At 43.4% G+C, this 20,450-nt stretch overlaps 1 protein-coding gene across 1 annotated transcript in view; it reads left to right on the top strand.

Annotated features, from left to right (window-relative positions):
- Positions 1-18,294, top strand: part of VDAC1 (voltage dependent anion channel 1) — a 158,193-nt gene extending 139,899 nt beyond the window's left edge. The window contains exons 8-9 of the mRNA XM_078653162.1: positions 11,282-11,339; positions 17,390-18,294. Of these exons, the coding sequence (XP_078509288.1) occupies positions 11,282-11,339; positions 17,390-17,481 (150 nt within the window). The 3' untranslated portion in view covers positions 17,482-18,294. The remainder of the gene's footprint in view (positions 1-11,281; positions 11,340-17,389) is intronic.
- The last annotated feature ends 2,156 nt before the right edge of the window (positions 18,295-20,450 follow it).

Here is a 20,450-nt window from a genome sequence, read left to right as displayed (position 1 = left end):
GGACAGCCAAGTCCGTAGGGGATGGCTTCTTTGGCTGTTCCGTCCTCCAGGACTTTCTGGTGTGATCATTGGTTCGCAGACCCACCACCGGGGTTGGTATTGCTGGGGTATCTATTCTAAGGTAAGGAATCTAATACTAACCTGTTTCTTTCAGATGCACAAGTTACTTACCTTCGGTAACGATATATCTGTAAGAAACAGTAGTTGGTATTAGATTCCTTACCGACCCACCCATCCTCCCCGTTCTGCGCACCGATATCTAGGGTTAAGGTCATCCCCTTTCAGGGCCCTAGTTTCATGGCACCAGTGTTGGTTTTTATCATGGCTCTGCGTTTCTGGCGCGGAAAATCTGTGTATAAGAACTGACGTCAGCACGCGGAGGCGGCGTCTAAGTACTCCGACGATGTCATCACGACGCCGAAGACTGACGCGGAGCCGCAGGTGACGCCTACAGACGCGCAAGGGTACTGCTACGCAAAAATTTCCAGGTCCAGTCTGACGCCTGGGGATATTCTAAGGTAAGGAATCTAATACTAACTACTGTTTCTTACAGATCTATCATTACCAAAGGTAAGTAACTTGTTCGACAGGTGGAAAGAATGGAAGGCTTGAAGCTTGCTCGCCATGGTGGTGTGTGTGTGTGGTGCCCTAGTCTAATTTTTCCAGTATTTCTGAAGGCCCGCAGTTTGTGGGCCAGCACAGTACCGGGTTTATTGCCCCAACCGCCCACCCACCCTCCCTCCCTCCCTCCCTCCCACCCGCCCACCCAACCACCCTCCCTCCCTCCCACCCACCCAACCACACCTCCCTCCCACCCACCCTACCACACCTCCCTCCCTACCACACCTCCCTCCCATCTCCCTGTGGAAGCGGGAGCCAAACTAGTGAGGATATCATTATCTTTATCTAGCTGTTTTGTTGGTAACTAACCCTGTACTGCGCAAGACCTTCCACCAAAGCTTCTTGGAGGGTAAATATCTGTTTTTGTTCAAGGGCCAACAATTCTGAGGACAACTGGCATCTGGTCAGATCACGCATGCGTTTAAGTCTGGCCTTCTCCTGAATAAAGTACACACTAATAACTGCTTGCAAGTCATCACATATGAATGCGGGTCAGAACACGAGGGTGAGGCAGTAATGCAGAAAAAAGAGGAACAGGGATATAAAATATTTGCCTAAGATCACACAGTTTGGTTAAGCAGGAAGGCTGAGCTTAGTCGCAAGTTTTCTGAGTTCACAACGTACAAATCAGCCATCAAAGAGATATTTATTGGTCTTTTTTTCTTTTTTTTTTTTACATCAGATGTTAAAGGTTTGGTTTTAACTCTTTAGGCATGAGGGTAGAACGAAGGTGTAAGGCAGCCGCCAGATGAAAGTTCTGCTTGTTTTGGGCTCAAGGTTCCAGGAGGACCACGAGCTGAGTCGGAACAAGGCATTTAGCTTAAGCTTAGCTTGAGCTTCCACTGGCTCACGAACCCCTAGTGCTATACCAGTGCAAGTTAACAAGAACAAGCCCTTTGTCCGTGTGTACGCTGACCTTCTTGGGTAATCAGCTCCGTAGTCCAGCAACATCTTTCTCAGGGACTCACAGGAGACACAGCAACTAAAATTTAAAAGCAATGCTCTACACCCGCTTGATCACACTGAATATGAAGCAACAAATCAGATGCACCAAGATATGTACTGCTGCTTATTCCTGGCAGAAAGAAAGACAGGGTTGAAAGACTGATTTTGACTAACCCTTGATCTGAGAAATGTGAGAGAAAAGAAAAGTCCAAGATGTTGCTTGTTTAAGATTTTTCTGAAACACAACCTATATTTGCTCTGTAGGTCTTAAGGATGTCAATTTCCATATTTCTATCGCCAAGAAACATCATGCATTCCTGGGTTTCTTGGTGAAAAATCCTTATTTCCAGTCAATGGCCTTCATGTTCGCCTGAAACCAATTCTGCCCCTTTTTTAATATATGCATGACTAGTTCGTAACCCATCGATGGACAATGGATATCCATGACTACTACTTCTTGGATGGTTGGCTCCACAAAGCAAATTCATACCAGAAGATTCTTGAAGGCCTTGAGGTAACTACCAAAGACCTCCAGCATTAACTACAGCAAACTAACCACTGTGCAGGTGATATGCTGGCCCTGTATAACCTACCTAGTCTCCTATTGCTACCAGGTGAAGAATGGCGAAAGTTAGTTTTCCATGAGCAAATTACTTTTCATTTGATAGGGACTGCAGGTAGCTGACTTTTTATGTTGTAGTGCCAGTGTATGCACACACCATGCAAAAGCCCAGACAAGCCTTATTTGTTTACAGGGCTTACTTTAATAATCCCAAGTGCTCTATTTGTGGTACTGTGGTTGAGCAGCTTCGGCTGATCATAGAGGAGTGTTAAGCATTTGTTGCACAAACAGAGTCAATAAATGAGACAGTCAATAAGAAATCCAAAACCAATTTAGAAAAATAACACCACTTTTTATATTTTAGACACCAAGATCATAAGTACTTTCAGACTCATGGATTTAAAGAGAAAACAGTGAAATAGTCAAATGTTTTTTGAGGTATGGTCCTCTAAAACAGTAATGTTATCCTATGGGAGGAAAGACATATACGGCAAACATACACTTGTCGAAATTCGGGGGTGCCCTTTGGAACGTAAGGTGCTAGAGGATCAAGGTCAAAAGAACCACCAGCAGTTTTAGTTTAGCTGCCCTGGCATGTCAGGTTGCAGTGGTGCTGTTCAGGTTGGTAACCTTGAGTGCTACACCATTGAAAGCAAGGGCCACCTGAAGACAAAGGCTGCAAGTTGGGGAACTTGGGGACAAGTCTGGAAGAACCCAAAGGAGAGCCCGGCTTGTGAGGGTCTTTAGAGCAAGGGGCGCAGTTGGTTGTCGTGAACCCAGGTTGTAGGGCCCGGGTGCAGAAGTATTTGGCCAGCTGGCCACGTGCGTTGGAGGCCTTCATGGGTCTCTGTTGGACCTGTAGAGGGGAGGACAACAAGACAGCAAGGCCACTCTCGCTGTTAGCCTCATCGATCATGAAGTCCCTCGTCATGCAGGTCATTTTGGTAGCAATGGTGTCCGGGCTGGACACTAACAAGCCTTGGTTGCTGCAAGTGCTCCGGTACCAAAGGTATTGGTGCAGGGGGGGCCCCTGGAGGGTCTAGCATCTCGAAACTTGGTGGAGAGACGGAGCTAATCTCCTGGATTCTGGAAAACCTCCTCCTGGTGTGATGCTTCCTCGGTGGGCCTGATGGCCAGCTTAACAATGCACTGGACAAGTGTGGTCTGTTCCTGCAGATGCAGGAGGATGGCTCCTCCACCTTAAAGGAGATGCTAGATGGTTGGCAACGTGCTGGACAGTCCTCCAAGTGCTGGGGAGGAAGCACAGCTTTTGAATGAGTCAGAGGTAGGTCTTTGCAATTGTAGAGTTCCCAGCAGTCAGGTGGGATTTGATGCCAAGTTCAGGGTTAGTCCTCAGTTCTTGCGGGAATTGTTCTTCTTTGCCCGTTTTCTGTTCCTAGGTAGACAAATCCGTCACTCTGGTGTCATGGGGACCCTACATACTGAATTTAGGGGTTTTTATGGGAGTATATGGTAGTAGCCAATGGGCTTCCTACCACTGGGGTGACTACACCCCCTATATAACCACTTCCTGTGTGGAGTGGGCATAACCCTGACCCAGAATTCTCGATTTTCAGAAAATCCAAGATGGTGAAACCCTTCTAGGTGAAACCACCTTAGGGGTGTGACTAGCCTGTAAGTGAAACACGCCTCCTTAATATCTAATTTCCCACCTGCCCTGGTGAGTGCCAGATGGGCCTCAGGGCAGTAGGTGGTGTTCACAAGGTCTGGGGGGGGAAGCAGTGGTCATGTATCTTCTGGCCTTGATATGCTAAATTCTCTAGCCATCTTGCTACGGGAGGTGTAATAACATTCCTCCAGACAGACATTGTTCCTGGCCACTGAGAGCGCAGGCTCTCACCTGCAGGGGGTCAGGCAGTAGTCTGTGGTGGCAGGATGAACAATAATAGTCAGCCAGCACACCAAGACTAGTAGGGATTCAGGGGCACCTCTAAGGTGCCCTCTGGGTGCATGTCTTCTTAAATCTGGTACTGGCATCAGTATTAAGTATTATTAAGTATAATTAAGATTAGATGTTTGCTACCTAACATCAGTATTTTTAGTAAAGCTATTATGTTGCTGGGTAACGTGTAATTAACAGTGCATATATTTCTAATGGCTTCCTGGTCATTTGCAATGTCTAGCAATGGAGCTAGACATCACATGGCCATATCTGCTCATGCAGGTGTACCCTCACATGTAATATAATTCACCCTGCCTTAGGGCTCTACGGCCTGCTGTAGCTGTGACTTGCATATAGTACATACAGGGTACTTGACATTTCTCACACGGAGTGTGTAATGCTGGGTTTTTGGAAGGGCTTGCACCATTCCACACATCCTGCAATGGCAGTCTACGTGCAGTTTGTGTGTCGATCCCTTAAGGTGGTATAATACATGCTGCAGCCCTAAGGCACCCTATTTAGCACCTATGTGCTGGGTACCAGGGTACCATTCACCTCGGACTTACTGGGGTTCTTAAGTCCAATTGGGTTACAATTTAGCATGGTCTTGTTTTAGGGAAAGAGCACTGGCAATAGGGCTTGGCAACCAGGGTCTCTGTGCACTACCAATCAACAACATCAGTACCAGTGGGGGTGACCATGTCAATAGGTGGCACTTTCCTACAGTGACTTACACATAGGACGTATGATGGCGCTGAATGCAGTCAGACTGGTCCTCGAATCCTTCCTCCACTGCATGACAACAGACTATGTGTTTGTTCAGATAGATGACACAACTATCATATATCACCTCACATTTTGAGGAGGAACGAGACCCTCTTGAGTATGTGTCAGATAGTCTTGTAATCTTTGCTGACTGGATTTATTCATCTTCATCATTGTGCAACAAAAAGCTTGGAGAATATTTGTCTGCACGCATTTCCTTACAAATCGAGCTCTCTGCTCAGCAACCACCCAGAATGTAGAAACTTTCCATCTATGCACCCTGAACCCGACTTTGGTGGCAATGCCCTTTTAATCGGCTGCATCAGCATTTTCTTTATCCTTCCCCCCCCCCCCGTTTCTTTGTTTCTGAAGGTCTTCTTCAGGTGGAGTGTACAAAATTAGGTTGTTTTTGAATGTACTACCATTGCAGTTGCCTGAACCGTCGACAGCCATTTGATCAGCCTCACAGAAGGTTTCCTTGTCAATTGTATCTTCTGTCTTGGAGTAGCAATAACATTCACCTCACAGCATCCTGCCATTCCAATTTAGGGGGAATAACCCCTGAGTAGCTCCATTACAGTGATTGAAATACTCCACAAGCCTCACTTTTTTCTTGAGATCAGCAGCCATATCTTACTGTACGTCACTGTTTAGGTGGAAGACATTTTGCTTATGGTGTTACAGTAACATGAAAGATCCAAGAACATGCTAGCAATAAACTGTATAGCCTCATCTTTTCTTACTATGTCTGATTTACAATTGGCCTCCAAGTCTCTTTTAATAACTACTACAGCATACAGCAAACATTCTTCTCGGATACACTTTTTCACCTTTCCAGCTAAGATTTTTTTCCTTAGTCAAAGTTTATTCTGCAGTGAGAATACCTTCTCACCATTGGAATTGATGTACTCCCTTCCAAAATAAATAAACTCTCCTTGTGCATAAGGAAAACTTCCAACAGCTTTGTTGAAAAGTTGCCTTCATTCTGGCCTTAAGGCAATATCGGACTCTGTATGCCATTAAAACCATTGGTTAGATTGTAAAATATTAAGGGCCTTTCTCAGTAGACCACTTCAGTTAGCTCCACCCATTGCCCCTGTCAGTGCTGCCAATGCCAGTACAAGCACAACTACTAACCATCACACTCTTACAGGTGTGATCATTGCAGGCCACCCAAAGCTACATGAATAGCCTGGGCAGCCAGTATTTTTTAATGTATACAGAATAACTCTATTATTGTGCTCACCTCAGAATTAGTCAACCAGTGCCACCATGTGGTGGACTGTCATAAGTGTTGATGTTGAGAATTAAGTGCTGGTATCAAGTAGCATCAAACACAGACTAAACTTAAGCACTGATACAGAAATGGCTAATAATGGGTCACCCGGTGGAGAATCTGGTAATATGATGTCATAGTGTAGTGAGCTGGTCCTAGAATAAACTTAATAAAAGTAATATAGTCTGAAGATAATCGCTGCAAGTTTGAGAAAGTGCAGGATTAAATGGGGAGATTAAGCATTCAGCTTTATCATCATTCTGTACTTGAAAACAATCTTGACTGTAAAGTTTAGAATTATAATATGTCATGATGAATTCTAACAAGAAGGATTACAGAAGATAACCCAGTCGAGACATGGGTAGATGAAATGTAGCAATCAACAATGTTTAGAAAAATATAGACAGCAATAGTTATATCATCACTATTTGCATTGTGTGTGGGTTTAACCCAAACATTTGTGTGCATATCTGTGTTTGTGCAAGAAGTGAACGGCGCAAGTGACGCGTGAGATAATGAGATACAATGGAAAAGAGCACAGAAAATGACCTGAGATTGGTTACAAAACAGTATATTGATAGTACAGAAAATATTCCACTAATTTTAAGGAACCATAAAAACGCCCAAGGATGCGCTGAATGGTCCACGGCGTTTCAACCTGTAAATAATTCAGGTCATCATCAGGTCCGGGTTACAAGGAGTTCTGTCAGTGCTGTAATGGGAACAAGTCCACAAGAGGTAGGAAATAACTTCTCTGACAAGAGACAAGAGTACATCGGTCAAGGTATCGAAGGCGTGCCTTCACGTCGGAGTGCAATGATGGGGAACCATGTATGATCCAAGAAGAGTCGGAGTATGGTGCATACTTGACTCATCGGCTTGTCCGGTTCCAGACTAACGCTGGATTCCTTTACCCAGGCTTTACTCTTGTGGAGGGCGTGACATTGTTTCCGTAGCCCTGACTGCTTATATACCCATGCTCGACATCCTTCCTCATCTGCAGCCTTGTTTATTCAAGGTTCCACTCTCCGGAGGCTGCCCTTTCCGACTTACAGGTTGAATCGCTGTCGACCATTCAGCGCATTCTTGGGTGTTTTTTATGGTTCCTTATATCAGTGGAATATTTATTGTACTACCACTATTCTTCCAATCACATTTATTGCGCCGTTTTCCGATGATGAATTCTAAAGCACATTCCAATCTGAATTCCTTGAAAAACACAACTGGCACAGAATCCGAATGCTACAAAACCATATTTTGCATGTTATTTCCTAAAACTGCACTATGGAACTGACGTTATGCAAACAATAGAGCTGACTGGGCAGACTTACTGCTGGAAATGGCTATTTCTGCAGGGTCACCCCCACATTTTTTTGCCTTTCTCCTCCCATTTTTGCTGAATTCGTTTTTGTTGGCTTAAGGAATCTGTGCACTTTATCAGTGCTAACCAGTTCTTGTGCTCTTTACCTAAATGTGGTAACATTGGCTTATCCACAATTGGCATATTTAATTTACTTATAAGTCTCTAGTAAAGTGCACTACGTGTGCCAGGGTCTGTAAATTAAATACTACTAGTGGGCCTGCAGCACTGGTTGTGCCACCCACTTTAGTAGCATGTCTCAGAGCTTGTGTGTGCAGCTTTAAACTGTGATGTCTATCTGGCAAGTTAAGCTATTTACAGGGCCCAAACCTTCCTTATTATTACATAAAGGTCACCCCTAAGGTAGGCCCTGGACAGCCCATGGGCAGGGTGCAATGTATTTAAAAAGTAGGACATGTACATTTAAGTTTTACATGTGCCGATAGTGAAATACTCTTAAATTCGTTTTTCACTACTGCAAATCCTATTTCTCCCATAGGATAGCATTTGGACTGCCTTATTTCATTTTAATAAGTGTAGTTTCCAATTCGGAAAACATAAGGTAAATCAAATTTGGTGTTTCTGGAATCACAATTTACAAACACTACTTAAAGTGAAGTGGGTTTTAAATTGCAGTTCCGAAAATGCCACTTTTAGAGCGTTGGAATTTTCTTACTTAAAACCTTTGGTGCCTTCTGCCTGTCTCTGGAATACATTACTTGGGTGGGCAACAGCTGGCTTCCTGCATTCCCTCTAAACAGCCACACACAAAGGACCGGTGAGTAGCCATCTGCATGTTGATGGGTCATCTTGAGCAGAATGGGAGGAGCTGGCACTTTGCACCTGTAAGGGCTGTTTACATCTTCCCAGGTTCAGTCCAAGGTGATGTTCCTCATTGGAGACTGTCACCAGACTCTGAAACTGAGACCAGGAGTCAAGCCGTGCCAAAGCAAATCAATAAACATCATAGCAAGTCGAGGAAAGAAAGGGCTTCTGAGAAGGACCAAACCCAGTGGTTCGATAACGATGCATCACCTCTATGTCCATCGCATCGTGACTCTTGATGCATCCTCAACTCCGCGCAGCTAGGATCCGATGCATCACCTACTGCTCTACAATCAGTAGTGACTCATCACTTCCTTTGCTTCACACATCGTCCTCGACGCATCTAAGGTACTGTTCAGTGGGCTTGCTTGGCTCCTGTATCCAGCTCGTGCTCCATCGCAGTCTGCCTGACCATTTGGTTTTTCCCTAGCCAAGTGCAACCAGATCGCCCCAGTTGGCGCTATCTGCTCCTAAGCACTAACAATTCATACCTTGACTTCAATTTATAGGATTTTTTTAGTTTTTGGTCTTATTTTTCTAATGAAAAATATTATTTATTTTTCTTAACTGGTGTGGCGTACTTTTGTGCTATGTGTGTTGTGCACAAACACTTTGCACATTGCCCCTTAGTTAAGCCTGACTGCTCTGTGCCAGCTACCAGACTTACCCTAACTTGGATTGTTGTTCCTGTTGGTATAGGGTGCATACCTCTGCCAACCAGAAATGCAATTTCTGACACTTGCATTATAGAGTATATTTTCTAGTAGAAGAAATACCTCTCACATTTACAAATAGAGCTAAACTGTCAACAAGGCCATGGTTTGGAAGTGTTACAAAATGTTGAGAAAGTGAGAAACACCTGGGCCAAAGAAACTACCATGTTCCTGACCTTCCTCAGAGTAAAGATCACAACAGGATCTGAAATGATGAGTACCGGGAAACACTACAAGGCCAATATCCGAGACACTTTTGTTTTTTTTACACTTTTTCATGTCCTTTTTGTGAACTCTTGTTTGAAAGAGCAGTGTATATTGTATCCACTGTTACTGGGATCTCCATACAGCACTACAGTTTAACACTTTCTTGCAGAGCTACAGGGGTATGCATAAGCTGGTGAAGCACACGCCATGACTCAGTAGCCAGTGTTCCGAGAATTGGGGTAGTAAGTATAATGGCCTGGTTACAACAAACACACAAACTTGTACCATCTTCATTTGTGAAAATTTAACCCATAAATGAGAAAGGTGTAAAAATAATAGTGTAAACTATCTACCATCTAAGCCTGTAATGGGTAAACAGAGTCAAATGCACTCCCCATTAAAATAGGTTGTGAACATCTATCATACTTATTCATTATTTCTTAACTGGTGTTCACACCCAATTAAAAAAGTGGCATGTTTAGACCATTTTAACCTGAACGGCCAACATGTTTCAGTGCCCTAGAATTTTGCGGCAATTTCATCAGGGCACGGTGACACATCTCCACCTCAATAGTATGGTGAACTGGGTAGCTGCCAGGTGGACGCCTACCAGCAACTCACCAGAGATAGGACTGGCCCTCACACAGTCTAATGCGGCAAGTAACACCTGGTCCGCCGGGACCAGGCATCGCGTTTCACTGCTCGAATCCTACATCGAATCCTGCATAATATGCACAACTGTGAATCTGCCTTGCCGGCACTGCCAGTCCGCTGCCCTGGGTGGGTTGGGGCACTCGCTTGGGGGTGAGAAAGGGAGGGGCGTGTCCATGTCAGAGTCCAGCAGGGAGTCCAGTTGGTCTGTGGGAGTAGGTGGGTGGTTTGTGTGAATGTGAGCTGGTGGGGTGCTGTTGGTGTGGCAGTGGTGGGTTTAAGGGTGTCAGAGTGCATAAGAACTTGCAGGAGTCGCATGTCGACGCTGCCTCCATGTTGTGTGATGGATGCGCTGTGGCAGCAGTGTGGCAAGCCGTGGTCGGGGTTGAGAGCACGGTGGAGCGGGGCATGGCAGAGGTGTGTAGGGGAGGACCAGGGTTCCTAGCCGTGGATGCTGACCATGCAATGACTGGCTTGCCTTTGGCATGCCAGAGATGGCATCTATTAAGTAGGTCTTTGGGGAGGGGTAGGAGAGTGCAGTGGCAGTGGGCAGTAGTGAAGGGGGCGTGGGAGCATTTGAGGAGTGCTGATGGCGTGGAAAAGTGTTAAAACGAAGGGTACAGCTAAGGAGATCTGGCACAAAAACGAAGGTCACAATCCAGCAGAGAAGCACACATGGAGTGAAAACTGAGTAAGAGACACTAAGCAAAGGTTATAGAATAAAGAGATGACACCCAGAGTGAAAAAAGTGGGCCAGGGTGGCACAATGCAAAAGCTCACAATAAATGTATGGCACACAAGCAGAGTGTAAAAACAGGCAATTAAAAGGCATAAATCAAGAGGTCACAAATGAATGAAACAAAACCAAGAGAGCGATGGAGATTGTGAGAAAAAATCAATCGAGAGAACAGCGAGGTGGGAGTCTCAAGATGCTTAAGTGGGGTTCAAAAGCACATTGTCTGGTGGCAAAACCAGGCACAGGTAAGCCCTAGGATGGACTAGGAGGTACCCTGTGAGGGAGACATTTAATTATATTGAGGTCTCCCTCACAAATTTTCCCTTTTGTTGTTTTTCCTAACCCTTCCCCTCCGGTTTAGAAATCTCTTCACCTTCTAGATCTGAAGAAAGCTCTAATGCACTTAACTGACAAAACAAGAGGTCAGGTAAACCAAATATCTCCTTGTGAAACGTGGAGCTTTACATACAGGTTTTCATCCTTCCAAAACCACCTAGAGCCTGGCGTATGAATTTAAAGAGGATAGCTATGATGGACAACTAGTATTAAAAGTAAGTAACTTTTCTCTTTTTTAGTAGACCTGGAAGAAACCTATATTCCCACAATACCTATAAAATACAGAAATCAGACGTCTTGTTTACTTCTTGTTAAACTGTATATTTAGTTAAACACATTTACATAAATACATTTTGATAATGCAACTTGTTTTTTTTGCAGGCTAAAGTGAATAACTCCAGCCTGATTGGATTAGGGTACACTCAGACTCTTAAGCCAGGTGAGTACAGTGGCATGGAATCAGCTGAGTGAGACTGGGGTTCCAAGTCAAAAAACCTTACTATCCTTTTTATGACACATTGAGAGCCCACCGTGAACGTAAAGCTCTTTCTGTCCTACCAGCCACCCCACCTTCATGTTTACCTTTCTACTGCTGTCATGAATTGGTTTTATTATGTTATAATTTTGTTTACCATGAGAGAAACGTCTACATGTTTTCTATGTATTAGGTCTGTAAATTATAGTTGGCAGACGGTATTCGAAGTAAAATGCATTATTTAATCATCAGAACTGTATTTTGTCCTTGACATGTCTGTGCCCTAGAACAGACATTGCACTGTTGGATTCTCTGTGCACCAGCATTAGTATACCATAGCAATTTATTATATGTGGGCAGTGTAATGAAAAGTGATTCAAATGTGTTATGACCACACAACCTCCTTTCACTAGTTTCCCCCATACTCGTTAAGCAATCCTCACATCCTGTTGATTTAGATAGCAGTTACACATACAGTTTACGTCTCGTGAAGGAAAGCTGGTAAATACAGCTCAGGTTTTACATGTAGCCTTATTCGAATATAACACAAAAAAACTACTTTTGTGAAGACTCTTCACATCTGTTTACAGATAAACCTGTGATTTGTCCCTTTATGGTATTAAAAAAAAATAAGAGATGTAGTATTTAACAGACCAAGGGGAAGGGTTGACCCGGATGAGCATAAATCATCTCAGTCTGAGATTAATTTAGAACTTCTCATTAGAAGAAAATCCAGACGAACACGTTTTACTTAATCTGCAGGTGAGAAGGCTATTAGAATCTTCTAACAAAGTATATAACCATATCTCATGTTCTCTAACCATTACTTTTAGATTTAAAAAAAGACTTCTTTGCCAGTTCTGTAACTCTTAAATGGGTTTTATGAAAAGTGTCTAAAAGACCTTTTGAGCTGTTTTACATTAATCCTTATCTCAAACCACTTGTCAATCTAGGCAACATATTGGTTGGTAGTTTTATAAAGATAAGAATAATCAATCATAATATGTGTAGAGCGCACTACTTACCTGTGAGGGTCTCAAGGTGTAGGGGGGGGGTGCATCTACTGCTCAAAAAGCCAGGTCTTGAGGAGTCTTCTGAAGGTCAGCAGGTCTTGGGTCTGACATAGGTGGGTGGGGAGGGTGTTCCAGGTCTTGGTGGCGAGGTGGGAGAACGATCTGCCGCCGGAGGTCGCTCTTTAGATGCAGAGGGACTGTGGCGAGGTCGGTGGAGCGAAGCTGGCGGATGGGGGTGTAGAAGCGGAGTCGTCTGCTGAGGTAAGCTGGTCCGGTGTTGTGGAGTTCCTTGTGTGCGTGGGTGAGTAGCTTGAAGGTTATCCTGTTGTTGACGGGGAGCCAGTGCAGGTCTCTCAGGTGGGGTGTGATGTGGCTGCGGCGAGGGATGTCGAGGATCAGGCGTGCAGAGGCGTTCTTGATGCGTTGCAGCCGTCTCAGGAGTTTGGCCGAGGCTCCTGCGTAGAGGGCGTTTCCGTAGTCCAGTCTGCTGCTGACGAGGGCCTGGGTGACCGTTCTTCTCATTTCGGTGGGGATCCCCTTGTAGAGCCTGCGAAGCATGCGGAGGGTGTTGAAGCATGAGGAAGAGACAGCATTGACATGCTTAGTCATGGAGAGGGTGGAGTCGAGGATGACCCCTAGGTTGTGTGCGAGGTCTGTGGGTGTTGGGGCTGGTCCCTGTGCGGTCTGCCACCAGGCGTCATCCCAGGCCGAGGTGGTAGGATCCAAGGATGAGGACCTCCGTCTTGTCAGAGTTCAGCTCTAGTCGGCTGTTCCTCATCCATACGGCGACAGCCTTCATTCCTTTGTGGAGGTTGGTTTGGGCGGTGTGGGGGTCTTTGGTGAGGGAGAGGATCAGCTGGGTGTCGTCAGCATAGGAGATGATGTTGAGGTTGTGCAGTCGGGCAACGTGGGTGAGTGGTGCCATGTAGATGTAGAACAGCGTTTGGTTGAGGGATGAGCCCTGGGGTACGCCGCAGATGATCTTGTTGGCTTCGTAGCAGAAGGGGGGAGATAGCAGACTCTGTGTCCTGCCGGCGAGGAAGGAGGTGGTCCAGTCCAAGGCCTTCTCTTGGATCCCGGCGCCTTGGAGGCGTGTTCGTAGTGTGCGGTGGCAGACCATGTCGAAGGCGTCTGACCGGTCCAGAAGGATGAGGGCCGCTGTTTCTCCGTTGTCTAGCAGGGTCCTGATGTCATCGGTGGCGGCGATGAGGGCAGTTTCGGTGCTGTGGTTGCTGCGGAACCTGGACTGGAAAGGGTCCAAGATGCCGTTCTCATCGACGTAGCGGGTCAGTTGTTTGTTGACGATCTTCTCTGACCTACGCCGGGAACGGGAGCAGGGAGATGGGCCAGAAATTCTTTAGGTCCTTGGGGTCTGCCTTGGGTTTCTTGAGTAAGGCGTTTATCTTTGCGTGCTTCCAGCTCTCTGGGAAGGTTGCTGTCTCAAATGAGATGTTTATGACTTTTCGGAGATGGCGTGCGATGGTTGAGCTGGCTTTGTTGAAGATGTGGTATGGGCATGGGTCTGACGGAGATCCGGAGTGGATGGTGTTCATGGTCTTGATGGTGTTGTCGTTGGTGATGTTGGTCCAGGCGAGCAGGCGGTTGGTACGGATAGTGGTCGTGTGGGCGGAGGTCTCGGTGGTTGTCAGGGCAGGCGTGGCGTTGAAGCTGTCGTGGATGTCTGCGATCTTGCGTTGGAAGAAGGTGGCCAGCGAGTCGCACAGGTTTTGTGAAAGTGGCACGTCGTTGGAGCTGGGGTTGGAGAGTTCCTTCACGGTGTTGAAGAGCTCTTTGCTGTTGTGTGCATTGTTGTCTAGGTGGTCTTTGAAGGAGGTCCTTTTGGCAGATCAGATGAGGTGATGGTGTCTGCGGGTGGCGCTCTTGGGGTCTGCGTAGCAGTCCGGTGTTTGTTCACAGAGCCAGTTCTTCTCCAGTTTTCGGTAGGTTCGCTTGGAGGCCTGGAGGTCTTCAGTAAACTAGCTGGCTTTCTTGCAGGTGTGACTGTTGGAGCGTCTCTTGAATAACATATAACATAGGAGAATATACCACTTACCTTGTATTGGGAGACAAAAAGAGCTAGTTTAAATTTTTCGCCACAATATGATTATCAATCATAACACAAAGATGCACAAATAACACTATTGACAATCTTTATCTTCTTCAAAAGACAAAATTATCCAGGCCATTTGCATCTGTAACACATTTCTGTTAAACATTTTATTAGAGATAAACATTGCTAAACTCCGATCTGCCATGAAGACTTGCTTGTTTTCGTGAGTCATCATACAAGGTCCCGGACAACTGGATGTACAGTGCTACATAAATACTAACACTGTCATTAACTATGTATTCGGATTTGCAGCCCGACTTCCAAAATGCACTAATAAATGAAATAATTTCTACCTGTCATCCAGTTTTTCTTCAGGAGAATCTTCATTATATGCTCTTTAATTTTGAGAAAGAGAAACTATTATTAAAAACATAAATATTTTATAACTGGCTGAATACCTTGGACGAGCACATTCACAAGACCAGGAGAGGGTGAAAGATCACTTTGCGAGAATATAAAAAGTCCTTCAGCTTATTCCTCGTTACTTGATATAGCTACCAAAACCAAGTTTACTGTTCGTTCCATTTGCAGTCCGAGGACACAGGAATTACATTACCGGTACTTTAAACGGTATTCCCACCTCTACTGCATTCCTCTAAATTCTACCACCAAACAAGCTTAAGTTCCTCTAATCATTCCGTGCTGTGTGTCTGTGACTCAGGGTATTTTGGGTCACTGAGAGATCTTTGGAAGCAGTATTTTCTCCTGAGCACCTCGCCATGTCCATTAAGCTTCTGCAATCACACCCAGTAATGAAGTCATTGCTGAACTTCCTGAGGTCCACAACTCCGCATTAGTTTTAGATACTCAAGTCACACTCCTGAGCTGTTTCTTGTTTCCTTTCAGACATTTGCTCTTTGATGCTTAATAGTGTCCACCTCACGAAGAAGCCATGTTCTAGATAATAAAGTTTTCTCTTATACTTTGTTTGATCCTGGGTGTTTTCGTACTGCTGTGTTTATTTTTATGCTTTCAGGAAATTAGACTTGGGCAAGTTTTGACTTGTTTCTTGGGCTCTTAAATTTCACCATCAATTGGTTTCATTTTCGTCATCTACCTTGATGGTCAGTGATTGGAGACAGTCATGCAGATACATGCTGCCCCTTAAATTGTTTTAGCTAGTTACATTTTAGATCATTCAAGGGGTCAATTAATATGTGGGTTTGCCACAGTATTATACCTTTATTACTCTGGAGTATTTAATGATGTTTCAGTTTTGCACAGATTTGTAGGAGTGGACGTGGTATTATTTCTTTACAGTTTATTTTAGAGTATTTGGATCTCTTTTCTGAGACCAGGGCGGCATTGTATTCTGTGTGCGCTTTGCAATGTCATATATTTTATCCTCAAGCCTGTTTTTTCCTCTTACCCCTTCACTTTTCCAGGAATAGTCGGGTAGAATAGGACAGTCTTGGCTTGATTTGCTCTTTTCTGACTATCGGTCAACCTCCCTCCCACCCATCTGTCCCTCCATCCTGCCTTTGTCCTTGCTCTATTTCAAAGCCTTGTTCTTCTCAAACGTTTGACTAACCTCACCCAATTCAGCTTCCTGCTCCAAGTAAAATAGTAACTTTTGTATTACCTCCTGACACTAAAATGATCCCTTTTGCTCTCCTTAAACTCTGCATCATTGGATAGTTTCGTTGAACTTTGGGAACTGCTTACTCCTTTTGTTTACATTTTTGGCCCGTTTGGTCTCTTAGGGCGCAAGCTTCATTTGATGTGGCTATGAAACTTGTGCTTCTGCAAGACATGACGTTATCCTGGGTTTGGTGTGTCTTGTTAGACAAAACATAATTTTACTTTGAGGTTGTGCTTTTGAACTTAGCTACGTGAGAAACGAGAAATATATTTTTTAAGTCTTGTTTAGCACAAACCTAAATAGGAAACTATTAAATACTGCACTTAGAATATGGCGTATGTGAACAATTCAGTTTTGTGGTGTCCCTATAGTAAGTGGGTAGTAATGAGGCAGTTGATTTCTCTCTATAATGTGTACCCCAAGGGTAAAAGCTCTTTAAGTTTATTTTTCGATGGCAGATGGCGAGTCTCTTTAAGAGATGAGTTAGTTTTCAAGTTCTTTCTGATTTGGACTTGAGTGAGTGTGTACGATCTATTGCGGGATGTGAAAAATGTTGACCCCTGCTCTTTCAATTTATTCACTCTGTGATTTCAAGTTTGCTCATGGCATTGCTTTGTGTACCGTGTTTGATTCCTGAGGTGTTTTTTTCAGCCAGGAAAGGTGGTGTGTGTTTAAAGAAGGGTGTGGAACTCAAGAATCTGTAAGATTTATGCTACAGAGTACTGCGAGCAATGCCTAAACGCTTATATGCCATAGACGGAAGAGATAATGTGATCGAATACTTTTAAGACCTTGATTATTTGGCTAAATGAGCTGCCACATGGAAGGCCAATCCAGGCCTTTAGAAACTCCAGGTAGCTCATAAATTATCAATCTGACTCTCCATGCTGATGAGATGAGCAGCAAGATGCACACGCTTAAGGGCACATCTACCCATTATCTGCTTAGCCCCACTAAAGTTCGTTCTTCCCTATTTTTAAATGGCACACATTTATGATTAACGACTTAAGTAATGCTGAGCAGCAGTACAGGAGAAAGCAAAAGGTCTGATTACAAAAAATACATTGCCTTTCAATTCATGAATTTAACAATGCAAAAAAGGTTTTCCGGAATGGATGTCCACTTTTGTGTTTTTTAACCTTGGCATAGCATTCCAACCAACATTTTTCATTTTGCTGCATTTAGTATGCATTAGTAAATAATTATGAAAAAGAGAAAAGGTATAGCAGCGTCCCCTCTGTATTCTGATGACATCTGATGTTCTTGTGATGCAGTGTTACATTATTATTTCTTTCCTCTTGTCCCACAGGTATCAAATTGACACTATCGGCTTTGCTGGATGGGAAGAACGTGAACGCTGGTGGCCACAAGCTTGGTTTAGGACTTGAATTTGAGCCATAGAATTGGGAACTGCACAATCATTTACAAATATTTTACAGCATAGCTACCTTCAAAACCTAGTGTACCTTTCAGTGTTTGTCTGGGATGCTAATGTTGCTTTTTCATCCTCGAGAAAAGGATGACATTTCGGAGGTGAAAAAACAAACCGGAAATCACTTGCGTTTGCAGATCACTGAGGTCCTTATCGGGTATATGCTCCAATCATGCTTTCAAGGTCAAGGTGTACGTCGCACTTTTTGTTTTTTTTACATAGTTCTATTTATAACGGAAAGAAAAATACGGGACAAATCATGACTTTTCGAAAAAGTTTACCAGTCTTAAAGTAAAAGATAATGAATTTTAAGGTAAAAGGTAACAATCTCATATGAAATTCTCAAAGTTTACCCATGACAGAGCATACAGTCCATTGCAGAGCATGCAGACTTTGTATGTGAAAGGGAGTTTTTAGTAATGTGTTTCATAACTGTGTCTTGTTTATTACCTTTTGACATTACACACCCTCTTTATATTTGCTCACCCTGTATGTGGAGAACGCTTGGTACGAGTCAATGTCCTATTTTGTGTTGTGATTGCCTTTCATTGGAAAAGCTTATTAGACAAAGCCATGTGTGGGGAACAGTTATTGTTACTGTTTCTGCACAGTGGTGTTGCTTAAAAACCCTAAATGAGACCTTTCTTCTAGTCTTGCGTTTTGTTTTTTAGCAGTGTGATGGGTACATTAGAGTCTTCCATTCTGTTGGCATAGAAAACCCAATATGCTGTATTTGAAACCACTAAAAATAAACCTTGAATAAAACACTAATATAAAATCTGTTTTTGCTCTTTATGGTTAATTCGTATGCTTCAATACAGTTACCCACTGAAGCCTTCTTTGAGTTTGAAATCAGCATTGTAATCATTGACCGACCTATGAGCACTGTCGAGGCAGATTTTGATAGCATGGTAGAGGGGATATTCAGCGACAGCAAACATGCAATAGCTACGCGTTTTGCCAAGAATAATAATTATGCTAAGCAACTTCAGGGCTGAAGTGGATTCGTTATGGGATGTACGTCGTTACAACGCATGCTTTAACAACGCATGCCTTTACGACGCAAGTCGTTACAATGACTTGCGTTGGGGGGCGCTGGATAGTGAATAGTTTAATTTACTATTCCAACTCCAGTCCCCGTGGATAGTAGGGAAGGTGTTGGATAGTAAATTAAAACTATTCCCTATCCTAGAGCGCCCCCAGCGCAAGTCGTTGTAATGACTTGCATTGTAATGGTTGCGTCGTAAAGGTACTGCGTTGTTAAAGTTGCGTTGTAAACGCTGTTCCCCTTCATTATGTCATAGCAGAAGGAGGCTAATTCGATTTCTTGGGTAACCCTAATAGATAAAGGGGAAATAAGCACCGAAATATTTTGTTACTACAATTTGTCTAGTCTAAAAGTGGAGCTTAATTAAGACGCAGCAGTATGCAACACTGGTATATGAAGTTTATATTTTAAAAAGAGTGCACTGCAAGGTGCACTTGAAAATTGAGGAAACCTGTAGGTCACAAAATAGCTAACTATATGAACCAGTGTTTTTGTTCACCAGAAGGTACACGAACTGTAAATTCTACTCCATTTGACAATAAGGAGCTTGGGCAAATTTTGCAACATTTTGATATTGATAAAATAATAGCACAATTGAGTATTAAATTATTCCAGGGAGATTGCAGCAAATTCCCTAAACCTTCCCTGGGACTAGGGAATGGCAGAGGTTATGTTGTTGGCTGGTAACAGGCGCTCAACGTATTAATGGTGCAATCATGTAAACATTACCATAGCGGATTCGATTTTACGTTGTTTTGGTCTGGAATTCCTCAGAAAAGTACTCATTACGTTCAGCACACTCCTTTCCCAAAGTAAATGAAACGCGGTATTATCCACCTTGGGCTGTTAACTAATAATTGTTAATTATTGAATAGCTCTGATTCTATGCATGATCCTGGATCAGTTGTTTAAGGAGAAGGTCTTTTTTAAAATTAGATTAAACAACGGCTTAACCGAAGGCAGTAATTTCTGTACATCTCAAATGTCAGTTATAATTGCCAAAATAACAGCATGCTTACAAAATGCAGCGGATCTGAAACACTGTTGCTAAGACTTTAATTTGGTGGGGTAAAATACAATAAATGAGGACAGATCAGCAACAGCCTTATTGAATTTCCACGGCCCCTTTTAGACAAGCAGCTGGCAAATTAGGCAAAGCAAATAACGAAATCCATCATCCGTCACTTTGAGTAGGAATGAGGTTTTTTTTTAAAAAAAATCTTTTTTTTTTTTTTTTTTTTAAATGAATGGCGAACTAGGATTGCAAATTGAGACATTTTATCATTGGATCTTCATTAATATTCATGCCACTGAATAGAATGACTTGTACATACATTGTACCAGCAGCCCGGTATCCTATGAATTAGGAGGTAATGAAGTGGATAAGTAAAATGATTAACCTAACAAGTTGCAAAGTGAAGGCTGATCCATTTGTATGGTAGTTCTGAAGAGTTACAACAATAGTGCTTCGCATAGTTATGCAGCAGTCTCCAAGTGTCTGGTCTACAATTTTGAAAGACGGACATTTCTTATGTGATCAGCAATGCCTGCCTCACCGCTTGTGGAATGACCTGCATACTTTAAAAGAATGCATCAGGTGGCCTTCTCATAACATATAGTGATAAAGTATAATATCCATCTGTGTGTGTAGGTTCGAGGTAATCAGTCATCCACAGGTAGGTCCATTGTTAACATACAGTTATTGGGATTTCATAATCTTGGATATTTTCAGAGTAGTATCTGCACATGTATGCTATTTATTTTTAACTCCTTTTATTTGGTATATCATGCTTTCAGATAATCTCCCATACATCCCAAGGCCAACGAGGTTCATATTAATCATTACCTTTTAGGTATTGAAAAAGAGGAAAAGAAAGAGAAACTCAACAT

Source organism: Lissotriton helveticus, chromosome 7 (assembly GCF_964261635.1).
Source record: "Lissotriton helveticus chromosome 7, aLisHel1.1, whole genome shotgun sequence".
Classification (NCBI taxonomy): Eukaryota; Metazoa; Chordata; class Amphibia; order Caudata; family Salamandridae; genus Lissotriton; species Lissotriton helveticus.
The sequence above is the reverse complement of the archived record's forward strand: the minus strand, read 5'-3'. Positions and strand labels throughout refer to the sequence as shown.